Source organism: Rhinopithecus roxellana, chromosome 20 (genome assembly GCF_007565055.1).
Source record: "Rhinopithecus roxellana isolate Shanxi Qingling chromosome 20, ASM756505v1, whole genome shotgun sequence".
NCBI lineage: Eukaryota > Metazoa > Chordata > Mammalia > Primates > Cercopithecidae > Rhinopithecus > Rhinopithecus roxellana.
Window position 1 is genome coordinate 30,589,472 of NC_044568.1, and position 16,557 is coordinate 30,606,028.

The following is a 16,557-nucleotide window of genomic DNA, read 5'->3' on the forward strand; positions in this document are numbered from 1 at the left end:
CACCTGTGCTGCCCGGTCCAGCGTCCGCCAGCCACCTGCAGCCTCTGAGCACTTGTAACGTGGCCCATCTAAACTGATGTGTGCTATCATTATAAAAACGACTCCCAGATGTCAGAGGCTTAGTATGAAATAAAGAATATAAAGTATTTCACTAACAGTATTTTATGCTATATGTTAAAATGAGAATATTTAGGAAATTGTTTCAGAGCTTCCAACAGCACCTCCATGTTAGGTGCCTTGCTGGAAGGACTCTAGGACCCAGCATTTATTTGTACTACACTCCCAGCTGGGATGGATGACAACAAAAGGGAGCCACCAGGTAGAAGCTGCCAGGGTTTGGACCTATCCTTGCACAGGTCCGCGTACCGCGTCCTTTCCATGAGGGGCATTCTGAGTATGCCTGTTTCTCCAACAATGGCAAATGTGCATGGGCTGGACATAGTGGCTCACACCTGTAATCCCAGCTCTTTGGGAGGCCAAGGTGGAAGGATTGCTTGAGACCAGCCTGGGCGATATAATGGGACAACATCTCTACAAAAAAAAAAAACCAAAAACACAGTTTTTTTTTTTTTTTTTTTTTTTTTTTTGAGACGGAGTCTCGCTCTGTCGCCCAGGCTGGAGTGCAGTGGCCGGATCTCAGCTCACTGCAAGCTCCGCCTCCCGGGTTCACGCCATTCTCCTGCCTCAGCCTCCCGAGTAGCTGGGACTACAGGCGCCCGCCAGGTCGCCCGGCTAGTTTTTTGTATTTTTAGTAGAGACGGGGTTTCACCATGTTAGCCAGGATGGTCTCGATCTCCTGACCTCGTGATCCGCCCGTCTCGGCCTCCCAAAGTGCTGGGATTACAGGCTTGAGCCACCGCGCCCGGCCAAAAACACAGTTTTAAATGAGTTGAGCATGGTGGTGCACGCCTGTGGTTCCAACTACTCTGGAGGCTGAGACAGGAGGATCACTTGAGCCCCAGAGGTTGAGGCTGCAGTGAGCTATGAATCATGCCACTGCATTCCAGCCTGAGCAACAGAGCGAGACTCTGTCTCCAAAAAAAAAATAAAAATGCAGTAGCACACATGCAGTGTTTCTGCCCAGAGAAGCCCATTAGAGACTCAGCACCCAAGGTTCTTATCAGGGTCTGGTCACATAGGCACCCTCTGCTTTGCATGTATCAAAATTTCAAACTCTTAGCAGGAAAGCAAGTATTTGGCATAAATGACATGTTTTATACAAAGTCTAGGTAGAATGAAGTACCCTTATCTGTTAGGAAATGGATGGCACCCAAGGGCCAGTCTTGCAAGCAGCACCTTTCAAAGGTAGCACCCTCAGGCCTGCTATAATGTTAACTATTTCTGTGCAGATATGTTGGGTTAAATAAACTATGTAAGTCAAATTAATTCCACCAATTTCTTTTCTACTTTTTAATGTGGCTACTTGCTCACATTTTTTACTCACATATTTATTTTGGACAGCACCGGTCTATATCCATGATGAGAAATTCTTCTTTAATGTGTTTTAGTTAAGGTATTTTCTCTGTATACACTAATTTTTTTTTTGTTAATACAAATCTTGATAATTAAACAGGTGAAAAGCCTCCCTCAAGTGATATCTTTATATTAACTAATCACCAAATGTAAGACTTAAGTTTAAATTGTAAGGCTGCAATAGATTTAACTTCGTATCCCAAATTTACCTTTATTACCCAAGAACAAGAAGAAAGCCGCCCCTGCAGAAAAAGTGTGTGTGATTAAAATAAGGGATTTAACAGAGTTTTTTAAAAACAAGAGCCAGCTGGAAAAACCTCCATTTGGAAAGCAAATTTCAGAGCTCCAATTAAATTTTTTCATGCTTATCACTAATTCAAATTATTGAACTGTTTCTTTTGTTCTCCTCTAAGCTGTGATTTGTAATTGTTACAATTTCACTCATGGAAACAATTAGTATTTCAGAAGAGATTTATATAAATGGGCTAATTCTGCATGAGAGATTCAGTTCATGCCTACCCATTGTAGATTACAGATATAACTGAAATAGAATAATTTTGCTAAAATGGATGATACAGAATAGCAATCAGGATATATTTGGCTTCTTCCCAGGCACTGAATACTAATATATACCTCACTCTTTAAGAAAGATACGATTTTAGGAAAATAATTTCTAGGACTAGAACTGTGAAAGCAGCAGCAGATATTTTTATTAGAATAAACCCGTAATATGATTTTCGGTGACATACTGCCCGTGGACCCCCTGCAGCCTTTGCTGAAGGACAGCCATCCTTCAGCATCATTGCCACATCTCTTTGAAATTGGGGGAGACACAAAATCCCAGCCCTCCCCTTCCTTTCCACACTGTGACCCAGCAGTGAGGAATGGCAGAAGGTAGAGAGTCCTCAGGCTATAAGTGGAGTTAATAACTGGCACTATTTTTGCTTTTATTTATATAAAGACTTGTAGTTCAATCATTTTATTATTTGAATTGAAGCATACCATTAAAATCCCATATCAATAACTGATGCTTGATTGTCATTTCCACCAGCCATGCTCACCCAGTGAAAAGCCATAAAGGTTAATGTAGGTATAATTATTAATATAACTCACATTTCTATGAAACAAAATCTGACAATATCAGTGCTGTTTTCTAATCGCTTTAAATAATATGGAGAGCAGTTGTAAAGAATTTATAATAAAAACTGAAGACATTTTCCTCTCACTGCTCAATCAGTGATGAACACGGAGTGGTAAACCTGTCTTTAAGGCCACCTTTGAAGTTATCAAGAGCCGTCAAAGAGGGGGTCACATAATGTTCTGTAGATAAACCTTGAAAACCAGTGATAGTTTTATTCATGAAATCCGAATGCCAAGGACCCACAGTGCTGTTTATTACCTCATTCAGCCTGTGTTGAAAATGGCTCATCTTTCCTACATCCCCTTTTTGTGAACTAGATAAAATAGGTAGTAGAATAGAACATAATATACAATTATATTGTATGTAATAGAATTACAGTGTGGTATATAAATTTAAAAAAAGAAACTCCAGGCCGGGCGCGGTGGCTCAAGCCTGTAATCCCAGCACTTTGGGAGGCCGAGACGGGCGGATCACGAGGTCAGGAGATCGAGACCATCCTGGCTAACACGGTGAAACCCCGTCTCTACTAAAAATACAAAAACTAGCCGGGCGAGGTGGCGGGCGCCTGTAGTCCCAGCTACTCGGGAGGCTGAGGCAGGAGAATGGCGTAAACCCGGGAGGCGGAGCTTGCAGTGAGCTGAGATCGGGCCACTGCACTCCAGCCCGGGCGACAGAGCGAGACTCCGCCTCAAAAAAAAAAAAAAAAAAAGAAACTCCAGTTTGTAGAAATGAGGAAATCAAAAATGGTGCATGTTTCTCTTGGCCATTTTTTAATATTTTTCAGTGCCCCCATCAGTATAATACAGTTTCATGATATCTATGACAAACCCAAGTAGATGCACTAGCTAATTTTGTAGCGTGAATAAAACACCACCATACACTCCCCAGCCCTCAATATGATGGCATGTTTGTGTAACTGACACCTGTTGTCTTTCCGATGAGCTGGAACCATCAATGTTACCTAAGAATCATGAAGTAATTATTTCAGTGGTTTTAGTGATACCATTTTGACAGGTTAGCCATTTCTGGATAAATTACTTATTAGATATATACATCATTTGAACTTAAATCTAAAACAGAAGTATCATGATTGAGACCACTACTTCCATAATCTCATCAAATTTTAGAACCAGAAGTCTGAGATACACTGTATTCCATCCCCTTCATTTTAAAAGAGGAAGCCGAGGCCCAAGGAGGTTAAATACCTTAAAATGTGGATTAACTGATGATAGAAACCATTTTTATTGATTACTAGCCCATTGTTTTTTTCTGCTTTCTGTTCCATGGTGCTGTTTCCCAAGTTCCTTCACAGTTCATAGCTATTGTGGACTCCTTCAGTCATGTCAGCCACCAAGGGGTTCTCATACTTTTGAACTGCAGCAGATGAGTACTCTGCAGGTAAACAAGCTTAACAGTTTAGTGTGAAGACTGTTAAACTGTATATAGAAAAAGAAGTCTGAGGCCGGGCGCGGTGGCTCAAGCCTGTAATCCCAGCACTTTGGGAGGCCGAGACGGGCGGATCACGAGGTCAGGAGATCGAGACCATCCTGGCTAACATGGTGAAACCCCGTCTCTACTAAAAATACAAAAAAACTAGCCGGGCGACCTGGCGGGCGCCTGTAGTCCCAGCTACTCGGGAGGCTGAGGCAGGAGAATGGCGTGAACCCGGGAGGCGGAGCTTGCAGTGAGCTGAGATCCGGCCACTGCACTCCAGCCTGGGCGACAGAGCGAGACTCCGTCTCAAAAAAAAAAAAAAAAAAAAGAAAAAGAAGTCTGAACTCAACTGCAGATTGGCTTACAGTGAGGATGGGGAGGGGATAAACGAACCCTAGTTCATAATGACTATAAATTTTTAACCTGTTGTACTGGAACGTGGGTGAATAATACCATTTAGGGCATTCTGCTTAAAGAGAGATTATAGTCATACTCTTAATACCAAAGCAATTTTGGATATTCACTATGGACCTATATTTGTCAGATTATGTTTTGGAGTTATCTAGTACCTAATAAATGCCTGTTTTTCCAGCCCATGTTCACAGCCCATTTTGAAATAGACAAAGTGGGTAAGACAGATGAATGAAAAACTGTCAGTTTTATTATTAATAATGTACTGCAATTGGAGAATGTGGTCAGATATTCCAAACTTCCTATGACTGCACTCTAAAGAAAGAGTCTTCTCTTTGGAGGGAAAAAAAAATAATGCTCATGGCTGTTTTTAAAATTACATTTATTATATATTTATTAAAAGAAAGGTAATATTTAGAAAAAAATCTCATTAGTCAAGTAAAATTTTAGATACTAACTGTATCTTGAAAAACCTTCTGAAAACTAAAAAATATTTGAGATATGTCAGTATAACAGAGCAATTTTCGATTCTCCCTCCTTGGTGCAGCAGATATTTTCTGAAAATCACAAGTACAGAATCTTTTAGGCAGGAAATACATTTTGTCCAATTCTAATTTTAGAAGTCAAAATTATTAAGGTTTTTGGACTAGGCACAGTGGCTTATGCCTGTAATCCCAACACTTTGGGAGGCTGAGGCAGGCAGATCACATAAGGTTAGGAGTTCAAGACCAGCCTGGCCAACATGGTTAAACCCCATCTCCACTAAAAATACACAGATTAGCTGGGAGTGGTGACATGTGCCTGTAGTCCCAGCTACTCAGGGAGGCTGAGGCAGGAGAATTGCTTGAACCTGGGAGGCTGCAGTGAGCTGCAATCACGCCACTGCACTTCAGCCTGGGCAACAGAGCGAGACTCCATCTCAAAAAGAAAAAAAAATGGCTAAGGTTTTTGGGCTTCTGTCGTACTGAATGGGAAAATAATAAGCTGCCTCACTTCTTGACTTTCATATGTTTTGTTTGTTTCTTTACACTGAAATACTTAATACTACTCTGTTGGACTTCTGCCTCCAAGCTAGGAGTTTCTTTCCTAATAGAAGTAAGCACACTGACTAATAATAATCCATTCTAACAAAGGTTTACATACACAAGGGGAGGTGCCAAGTAGAGGAGTATGTGGAGTGTGACAGGAACACACAGGAGCGACTGGCTACCCCAGAGAAGCAAGGGGATTTTCACAGACGGTAACATTTGAGATGATATTGAAAGATGAGTAGGTGGCCGCCACAAAGAGAAAGAAGGAGCCATTCCAGGCTGAAGGAACAACTTACACAAGTAGGAAATTATATGATATATATTCCATATACCTTTAGTGTCCTTAAAACAATTTTTTTGAATCCAGAAGATTGGATTTTTTTATTATGGGTAAAATATACATAACAAATTGTATTATTTTAGCCATTTTAAGTGTATGGTTCAGTAGCATTAAGTGCATTCACATTATTGTGCAACCGTTACCACTTTCCATATTCAGAAAGTTTTTGTCTTCCCAAACTGAAACTGTACCCATTAAACATCACCTCCCCATTCCTGCCTCTTTCTGGACCCTGGTAACCTCTATTCTACTTTCTGTCTCTATGAATTTGCCTCTTCTAGGCTCCTCAATAAGTAGAATCATACCATATTTCTCATACAATAGTTAATATGTAATTATAGGGCCGGGCACGGTGGCTCACGCCTGTAATCCCAGCACTTTGGGAGGCTGAGGCGGGCAGATCACGAGGTCAGGAGTTCAAGACCAGCCTGGCCAACACAGTGAAAACCCGTCTCTACTAAAAATACAAAAATTAGCCGGGCGTGCCGCGTGCCTATAGTCCCAGCTACTCGGGAGGCTGACACAGGAGCATCACTTGAACCTGGGAGGTGGAGGTTGCAGTGAGCCAAGATCACACCACTGCACTCCAGCCTGGCGACAAGCGAGACTCCATCTCAAAAAAAAAAAAAAAAAAAAAAGTAATTAGAAATAATTATGCTAAGTGAAATATGTGGCTTTGTCCGTGGTGTATGTATCATAATTTCATTTATTTTTATGACCGAATCACATGCCATTGTCTTGTAGATGCCACATTGTTTATCCATCCACCTATCAATGGGCATTTTGTTTGTTCCCACCTTCTGGCTGTTGTGCATAATGCTGCTGTGAACATTGGTATGCAAGTAACTGAGTTCCTGGTTTCAGTTCTTTGGAGTAGGTAGCTAAAAGTAAAATTGCTGGATCATAAGGTAATTCTATGTTTAACTTTTTGAGGAGCCTCCAGATAATTTTCCACAACGACTGCACCATTTTACATTCTCACCCTCAGTACAGAAGGGTTCCAGTGTCTCCACATCCTTGCCAACATTGTCTTTCAAAATTTTGAAAAAAAATTTAACAGACTGTATACTGGTTCCATAAGAACCATTGAAAATACATTCATTATCATTACATTAAAAGTGACCTTTTGGGGCCTAACCTAAGAAAAAGTTTGAATGAGCCAGCATCAGAGAATATTGACGTTTGTCTTACTGTTTGAATAGTACAGAGTTTATTCAAAGAAAGACCTTTGCAGTAAGAAAGTACTCATAAAGTCAGATTTGTTATGTATGAAATAAATCAAAATTGGGTGGTATGCCTGCTCTTTGCAACACTGTTTTCTCTTCCTGCAGCTCCCTGCACAAGCAGCACTTTCTTTTGCCATAGCAACATGTGCATCAATAATTCTTTAGTCTGTAATGGTGTCCAAAATTGTGCATACCCTTGGGATGAAAATCATTGTAAAGGTGAGTTTGATGTAAAGGCCAACCTTTTTGAGAAAAGAGTGGCTATTACCCTTCATTAAGAACTTAAAATGTTATTTTCTACAACAGTGCTTAGCATAGCTGCTTTGACAGAAATGGAAACATTTAAATGGATCATACACCTGGGATGTGGTGAAAACAAAGAAAAATACTCTAAACGAAAGCATTTTTTGTCTACAAACTGTTAAGTTCTAAAGTGTATTGTGGCCGGGTGCAGTGGCTTATGCCTGTAATCCAAGCACTTTGGGAGGCTGAGGCAGGCGGATCACCTGAGGTCAGTAGTTTGAGACCAACCTGACTAACACAATGAAACCCCGTTTCTACTACAAATACAAAAAATTAGCTAGGCGTGGTGGCTCATGCCTGTAATCCCAGCTGCTCGGGAGGCTGAGGCAGGAGAATCGCTTGAAGCCGGCAGGCGGAGGTTGCAGTAAGCTGAGATCGCACCATTGCACTCCAGCTTGGGCAACAAAAGCGAAAATTCCGTCTCAAAAAAAAAAAAAAGATAGAGTGGTATGCCTTGCCCTATTTTTGTTACTGTTGTTGAGGTTTGTCATTTGTATTGTAAACATACCTTATTTAGTTGTCAAAATAATTTAGAGGTTAGCCTGAAGTATGTGGAAACACTATTTAATAAAAATCAACTTGCAGATTCTGTCTTACAACATAAAAACAGAAACATTCTATGAACTGCTTTTTTTATTTCATAACATTTCCTATACTCTATTCCCAGTGTGTACTCACTGAAAGATAAATGCAGCTTGTGGTAATGGTTGAATGTCTGCAAGCTGGTTGTCAGGTCACTGTGTCAGAACTAAAGATGATCCACCTCTTATCCTCTAAGACAGCAGTCCCCAACCTTTTTGGCATCAAGGACTGGTGTCGTGGAAGACAATTTTTTCACGGGACAGGGGTGGGCTAGGGGTGTTGGTTTCAGGATGATTTAAGCACATTACATTTATTGGGCACTTTATTATTATTACATTGTAATATATAATGAAATAATCATACAACTCACCATAATGTAGAATCAGTGAGAGCCCTGAGCTTGTTTTCCTTCAACTAGACAGTCTCATCTGGGGGTGATGGGAGACAGTGACAGATCATCAGGCATTAGATTCTCCTAAGGAATGCATAGCCTATATCCCTCACACGCACGGTTCACAATAGGGCTTCTGCTCCTGTGAGAATCTAATGCCACTGCTGATCTGACAAGAGGCAGCGCTCCGGGTCATGTGAGTGATGGGGAGCAGCAGCAAATACAGATGCAGCTTCACTCGCTCCCTCGCACCTCACCTCCTGCAGTGAGACCGAGTTCCTGTCTGTGGCCCAGGGGTTGAGGACCCCTGCTATAAGAGTTCAATAAATATCTTACTGTGAAAAGGTGATGCAATCTGATATTGCTGTTATAAATACTTGACATGAAGTGTTTTCAGTTAATCATTCAAAAACAGTAGGTCATGATAATATACTGGATGGGTTAGTCTGACGATGTTAGTTTGCTCTCCCTGTGGTCATCAGTAGATGTGGGTATACCTGAACATGGCAGTTGGTCAAACCTGCCATAAAGCAGAGAGCTAAAATTGATAGAACAAAAGTATTTATTTGGCATAGTCTGTATTTATGTATTTGATTTGATTTGCAGAATGTATGCATCTGTATGACTTCTGAATAAACGGACCAAGAACTTTATCATTTCTGTAATCTATCCATCTATACTGTGATTGGTAACTTTAGACAGAATTTTAATAGGGTTGTTTTATTTACTTAAAAACCTAATTGTAAACTGCATTGTCTGTAGTATATTTGGTCCAAGTATTCTGCTTTACCTAAAAATACCTTACTAATTTGTACCAGGATTCATATTAATGGATTTTGAACACTTAACATTTCTCATTTTCTTTCTACAGAAAAGAAGAAAGCAGGAGTATTTGAACAAATCACTAAGACTCATGGGACAATTATTGGCATTACTTCAGGGATTGTCTTGGTCCTTCTCATTATTTCTATTTTGGTACAAGTGAAACAGCCTCGAAAAAAGGTCATGGCTTGCAAAACTGCTTTTAATAAAACCGGGTTCCAAGAAGTCTTTGATCCTCCTCATTATGAACTGTTTTCACTAAGGGACAAAGAGATTTCTGCAGACCTGGCAGACTTGTCGGAAGAACTGGACAACTACCAGAAGATGCGGCGCTCCTCCACCGCCTCCCGCTGCATCCATGACCACCACTGTGGGTCGCAGGCCTCCAGCGTCAAACAAAGCAGGACCAACCTCAGTTCCATGGAACTTCCTTTCCGAAATGACTTTGCACAACCACAGCCAATGAAAACATTTAACAGCACCTTCAAGAAAAGTAGTTACACTTTCAAACAGGGACATGAGTGCCCTGAGCAGGCCCTGGAAGACCGAGTAATGGAGGAGATTCCCTGTGAAATTTATGTCAGGGGGCGAGAAGATTCTGCACAAGCATCCATATCCATTGACTTCTAATCTTCTGCTAAAGGTGACGTGAATTCTTAAGTGTGTATGTACGCAGCCTCCAGGGCACCATACTGTTTCCAGCAGCCAACCCTTTTCTCCCATCACAACTATGAAGACCTTGATTTACCATTAACCTATTGTATGGTGATGTTTTTATTCTCTCAGGCAGTCTGTATATGTTAAACCAATCAAGGAACTTACTCTATTCAGTGGAAACAATAATCATCTCTATTGCTTGGTGTCATTTATAGGAAGCACCGCCAGTTAAAGAGCATTGGAAGAGGTGGTTAGAAGGAGCCAGACTCAGGCTGCCTATTCGTTTTAGCAACGGGAAGACTGCTCTTGACTGATACAGCTCTGTCAATATTTTGATGCCACAATAAACTTTGAGATTTTTCTTTACATTTTATTTTTCCTTTCTCTAAATTTAATTTGTTTTATAAGCCTATAGTTTTACCATTTCAGTTTCTTACATAAATACAAGTGGTTAATGTACCACATACTTCAATATAGGCATTTGTTCTTGAATGTGTCAAAATACAGCTAGTTACTGTGCCAATTAAGACCCAGTTGTATTTCATCCATCTGTTTCTTCTTGGCTAATCTCTGTACTTCTGTCTTTTAATTACTGGGCCTTTATTCCTTATTTTCTGTGAGAAATAATAGATGATATTTATCACCTTTCAATTACATTTTTTCTCAATTATACTGGAAAATTTTATAATCCTGGGATATAGGTACCATTGCCCACTATGACTAACAATTTGAAAAAGATAAAAATTTCTAGCAAGCCTTTGAAGTTTCCCAAGTATAGTCACATTCAGTGACAGCCCATTCATTCCAGTAAACAAAGTCATTTCATTCATTTTGGGAGAGGCCTATAATTACATATATTTGCAATGTTTCTCTTTGCTCGATTGTTACATCGCTCCTGTTCTACTGATAGTGCGTACCGCATGTGGTAACCAAGGCTAGATGCGAGTTAAAATTCCTTAGAAACTGGATGAGCCTTGAGATTGCTTCTTACCTGGGACAGGACATTTTTCTAGCTCTTATCAAGAATAACAACTTCCACTTTTTTTTAAACTGCACTTTTGACTTTTTTTATGGTATATAAACAATAATTTATAAACATAATATAAATGCTCATTGTGTTTTTTTAGACTTTTGATATTATTTGATACTGTACAAACTTTATTAAATCAAGATGAAAGACCTACAGGACAGATTCCTTTCAGTGTTCACATTAGCGGCTTTGTATGCAAATATGCTGTGTTGGACCTGGACGCTGTAACTTATTCTAAAGACCTTGGTAATGTGGACATAAGCTCTTTCTTTCCTTTTGTTACTGTATTTAGTTTGTGATAAATTTTTCACTGTGTGATATTTATTGCTCTAAATCACTACACAAATCCTATATTAAAATATACATTGTACCTGACCCTTTAATCATGTTATTTATGCTACTGAGGTTGTGGATCTTAAGGTATGTATGGAAAGGAACTCATTTATCAAATTGTAAGTAATACAGACATGCCATTTAAAAGAGGTAAATTCTTGTTTTCTATATTTTGGTAGTAAATTCTCAATGAAATAAGTTGAAGTTTCACTGGATTTCATTAACTTTTAAATATTACATATATGTGTTTTCTCAGATTAGTGAAAATTGTGACCTTAAATATGATACACATATACACTGCCTCAGAATGCTTTCTTATATCAAAGTTTATGTGTTTTAAAAAAGTAGATAATATTTAGGAGATGGAAAAACCTATACGTAATGTATTCATGATTTAAACTTTTTTTTTAAGTCACCATAGTTCCTTGTTTTAAAAATACAACTTGGAAACATGAAAAGACTTGATGCATATAATATTCAATGAGCTAATACCAGAGACAGCTAAGTTTTTTCAATAGTTATGCTGAATAAGCATTTTAGTAGGTAACTTATGCCAGCCAGCATTTGAACAGCATAATAAATACTTAATATAACAACAACTATGATCTCATTCATGATGATAAAAGGGAAGTTAGCGTATTTTCTACGTAAAATTATATTCATTTTTTAAAATAGCTGTTAAACCTATATTTAATCTTTATAGTAACAAATAATACAGTATGCTAAACTGTATTATCTGTAGTCACTTGTAACTTTTTATTTTTGAAATTTGATTTCTATTTTATAAGGTCTTGAAGATGCCTGCAAAATACAGAGCCTTTAAAGAAGACATGTAACAGTAAAACAGAACAGAAGTACACAGTTTTATATGAGTCAACATAGCAAGTAAAGTTGAGATAATAAGTTTCGTTCTGAATTCTCTGGCTGCTAAAACAAACAGTTTTTGCTTTTCACAGTAGAAAACAAACTTATGTGCAGAGGGTAATTTCCTCTTGAACTACAGCATGAGGGTCTGTATATAGGAACATTTCTTCAGAATGTAAAAAAGATGCAAAATGCAGAGAGAGATTATAATGGTGCATCTTAACACCCAGTGAAGGCACAACTTAATGTCACCTGGGAACACTGGTTTGGGGTCAGTCTGTATTTTCGGGGATAGAGCTAAAGAACCAGATGATCAATAGCTAAGCCAGCCTTAGCCTGTCACGTGTTATACGCCTTCATTGAATCATAGATGGGCATTAGATCTCATTTATTTCTTAAACTTGTCTATGCTTTTGGAAGAGGTGAGAATGGAACTAATACATCTTAGGCATTATTGCCAGAATAATGCTAATTGTTGTATATATAGTCTTTAATCTTTGAGACCAGTGAGAAAACTTTACAAATTGCTTACTAAAATGAAAGCCATAAAATTTAACAAGAAGACATGAAATGTAGCCATCTTGTGGAAGTCATTACACAGTATTAACTGTCCGCAGGGCACCCCACATAGTACCCCAGTGTTAAACACATCTAACACAAGATGCAAATCTGGAGGGCGTAAATATCTTCAATTCAGAAACAGTATTATCTGTAGAATATTGTCACCATCACCTTTCATCCACAATTCACTGTTTCATCCCTCAAATGCCCACAGATCTATTGCAGGAAAGCTACTAATCCCAACATCTAAAGCATGTAGGAATAAGGTGTGATATTCCTTTTGTGTGTGGGGAGAGTTTCAATCTAAAGGTTTAACAAAAAGCAGAGAATGTTCACATTTTCACATCACAAAAGATTTCAAAGACTCCTTTAACCCGACAGCGCTTATGTCAGTGTCTTTGCTATGTTTCATAGAATTGTTAGACTTTAAAAGAACCTCCTGAAAGTCTGCCTCTGAACATTTGTATGGTTCTGCCAATGTCTGATGAGAAGAATGCTTCTCTGTTTCAGGAGTGTGTTCACTGATGAGAGGGGATGGGAGAAGCCTGGTTGTGATTTCAGGAATAATTCTCAAAGGAGATTATGCTCTTATTGCAAAATGGGGTCTGCTGTATATTGTTCATGTCACTTTATTGCAAGTATTAAAAATAATATGCCTTGAACCACACTGATTAGACCCAGAAGGATCATTGAGTTTTTGGTGGTTTTAAAGATCCAAGAAAGACTATCTGGCCCAAGTGTATTAATGAGAAGACTGAAGCCCACAGAAGTGAAGTCAGCCCCAGTGTCCCAAGAATCCCAGTACTCTTTCTTTTTTTGCTGCCTCTTGCTTTTGTCAGCTGTAGGTTTTAAAAGTCAAGCACTTCTAAACAGCAGCCCAGATGTTCCCTGTAAGCTTGTCAGGCATTCTGAATTGAAATGTAATTCTATAATTTTTTCAATGCATTATGTTTCCCCTTTAAATGTATGTAACACTGTGTTCTACAGTTTTGTTGCCATGATTCCTTGGCACCTGTGAATTCTTACTGAGCAATGTTTGTTAACAGTATACAGGCTTGATACTAGGCAGGAAGAGCTCCTGTGTTCTTGCTTTTCTGATCTTTTTTAAATCTAAAGGAGACGTGTATTCTAGAAATTAAATATTTGTGTGCCATATCTCTTGAGTTTTGGAGAACGATTGGAGTTCGAGCTACTATAAATGACAAGATTATCTTGGATATCTTTTTTTAGCTTTCTGCAAAATCACTTATGTTTTATGTACCTCTGCTAATAATTCAAAACTCTGAATTTGCTTTACTTTATTAACTTTTTAAAAATGTATTTTTGCAATTGGTTTAATTACTACAAAAGCCTAAAAAGCTAATGACTAGTGTGCATGTTTAGTATGCACTGTCTAGTGTAAATTTTTTTAAAGCAGTAGATTTTTATTAGAGATTAACTTCCAGGCCATATGAGAATATGCTTAATCCTAGATTTGGCATTTTACAGAAAAGAATTTTGACTCTTGAACTAGAATTAAAAACTTGTTCTGATTTCCTTGCTTGCCTCAATTTCTAAAGTCTAGAAGTGGCAAAGAATTTAGATCACTTATGCCCACAGAATCTGTATTTCCTTCCAGGGCAAAGTTGGCATTTCCTATCTACTAGCTTCCAAAATAAAGTAATCCTAGTTATGATAATAAGAGCAACCATATTTTATTACACTTAGAACCGTTTTATGTTTTCAAATTAATCTTCAAGTGAAGATGAACTAAAAAAAAAAATGCGTTTTGTCCCGGGTTGCCTGCAGGTTCCAGTCTGCTGCATCCGGTCACTGAAGAGGCAGTGAGGACTGGCACGGGGTGGGCTGGAAAGCCAAGCTGTCCTTTCAGGGTGCACAGTGCCCCAGCCATAGCACAGCTTAGAAACATGGATGAGTAGACCTCAAGACAGGTGAACACGGAGTGGGGAGCAAAAGAAGGCAGAAACTCCTCTGAATTTCACAAGCATCAGGCACAGATCAGGGCACAAAGGAAGAAGAAAGAAGGTAGTTACCACTGGTCTGTCTCTGTAAATAGTTACAGAGCAATTTTACTTTGTGTTATTTAGGATTGAGAAACAAGTGTTATTTAAAAGTCCTCTTACCCTCCAACCTTTGTCATACTCCACAATATCTGATGCCATTTAGGCCTCTGAGCCAGTACATATTTTATTGAAACTTTTTTTCATTTGAGGCAGAGTCTTGCTCTGTAACCCAGGCTGGAGTGCAGTGGCGCAATCTCAGCTCACCACAACCTCAACCTCTAGGGCTCAGGAGATCTTCCTGCCTTAGCCTGCCTAGTAGCTGAGACTACAGGCACGCACCACCACACCTGGCTAACTTTTTAAAATTATTTTCGTAGAGACAGGGTTTGGCCATGTTGCCAGGCTGGTCTGGAACTCCTGAGCTCAAGCAGTCTGCCCGCCTAGGCCTCCCAAAATGCTGGGATTACAGGAGTGAGCCACTGCTCCTGGCCCAGCTGATTTTTTTGTTTTTTGTTGTTTTGTTTTAAGAAATGGAGTCTCACTACGTTACCCAGGCTGGTTTCAAACTCCTGGGCTCAAGCAATCCTGCCTTGGCCTCCCAAAGAGCTGGGATTACAAGTATGTTGAAACATTTTGAGTAGTTGTTGATTGCTAAAGGAATTTTCATCAGAAATCTAGGTATTCAGCCATGCTTTCCAAATCTTGTTTTATTCTTCCACTGATAATATTGGTCCTATTAAGTTGTGGTGTAGTGAAGTATTCACAAATTTCAATCCAAAAAATTATGTGAATAGTCAGGGAGTTCTTTCTGTACCCTTGAGCTATTTTATCACTGTCATGTGTACACCTCATAAGAAAGTTCCGCTCTGAGAATGAGCACAAGGAACAGATAGGAAATGTGCAGCTGGTGCCAATGTGTAGTCCTGCACCCTGCAAATCCATGTGTGTAGGAAGAGGCAGTCACTTCCTCAGTCATTAGCTTTTCATCTGAAACAACAAAACTAGTGGTAGGCAGCTTCTGAGATGGTTCCCAGTGAAACCTGCCCGCTGGTGTGCACTCTTGTGTAACCTCCTGTCCTTGGGTGTGAGCTGGACTTAGTGACTTGCTTCTGAGGAGTAGAACACGGCGGAAGGGAGAGAGCACTCATGAGGTTTGGTGGCAGAAAGTCTCTGGCTTCTGTCTCCTTGCCCACTCTTACTTTTGTGTTTTCCTGCTCGGAAGGTGAGGTGTTCTTTGGAAAGGCCCGTGTGACAAGAAGAACTTTCCAGCCAACAGCTAACATGGAACTGAGACCCTCATTCCAATAACCTCCAACTGAATCCTGCCATCGAGACATGAGTTTGGAAGGGGATCCACCCCAGTGGAACTCTTGAGATGACTGCAGCCAACACCTTGATTGCAGCCTTGTGAGAGACAAACCAAGATGTTTGTTTAAGTGCTAAATTTGGAGGTAATTTTTATGCAGTTACAGATAACTAGTACAAAGCTAGAAAAAGAAAAAGGCATAATACAAATTTCATGATCTTAATGAGGCTACCAGCATCTGAAGAACTGAAATAAGGAGAACTGATCTTCCTCCCGCATGAGCACCTGTCAGCTACCTTAGTCTTACCTTAAATAAAAACACTTAACCAAATACATTATTTCTCTCAAGGACAGCAAAAGATATTGAAATTTGATGATTCTGTATTTGAAATGTAAATCAGATTACAATTAAACTCTAACTCTTGAATACTGTCCCTTTTAAGTCACCAAATCTCCTTTAAGTAAGATGAAATTATCTAAATATGAATAAAGGATAAAATTCTTATTCTGATTCTATGTTCTTTCATATTTCCAATCATATAATACTAACGTTGGGTTTCCTAGAAGGCATGGCTAATTTACAACTCAATCATTGAGAAGATTCTTGAGACAAGTGATTTTTTTAAAAACAACAAAAAGGTGTGTCACT

The 16,557-nt window shown here is 39.2% G+C and overlaps 1 protein-coding gene across 3 annotated transcripts in view; it reads left to right on the plus strand.

Annotated features, from left to right (window-relative positions):
- Window positions 1-11,217, plus strand: part of NETO2 (neuropilin and tolloid like 2) — a 62,166-nt gene extending 50,949 nt beyond the window's left edge. The window contains exons 8-10 of one of the 3 annotated variants that reach the window (XM_030925698.1): window positions 6,575-6,664; window positions 7,162-7,275; window positions 9,204-11,217. In XM_030925698.1, coding sequence (XP_030781558.1) covers window positions 6,575-6,664; window positions 7,162-7,275; window positions 9,204-9,784 — 785 coding nt within the window. In that variant the 3' untranslated portion in view covers window positions 9,785-11,217. The remainder of the gene's footprint in view (window positions 1-6,574; window positions 6,665-7,161; window positions 7,276-9,203) is intronic. The other 2 variants (XM_030925699.1, XM_030925700.1) reach the window with 2 other exon arrangements.
- The last annotated feature ends 5,340 nt before the right edge of the window (window positions 11,218-16,557 follow it).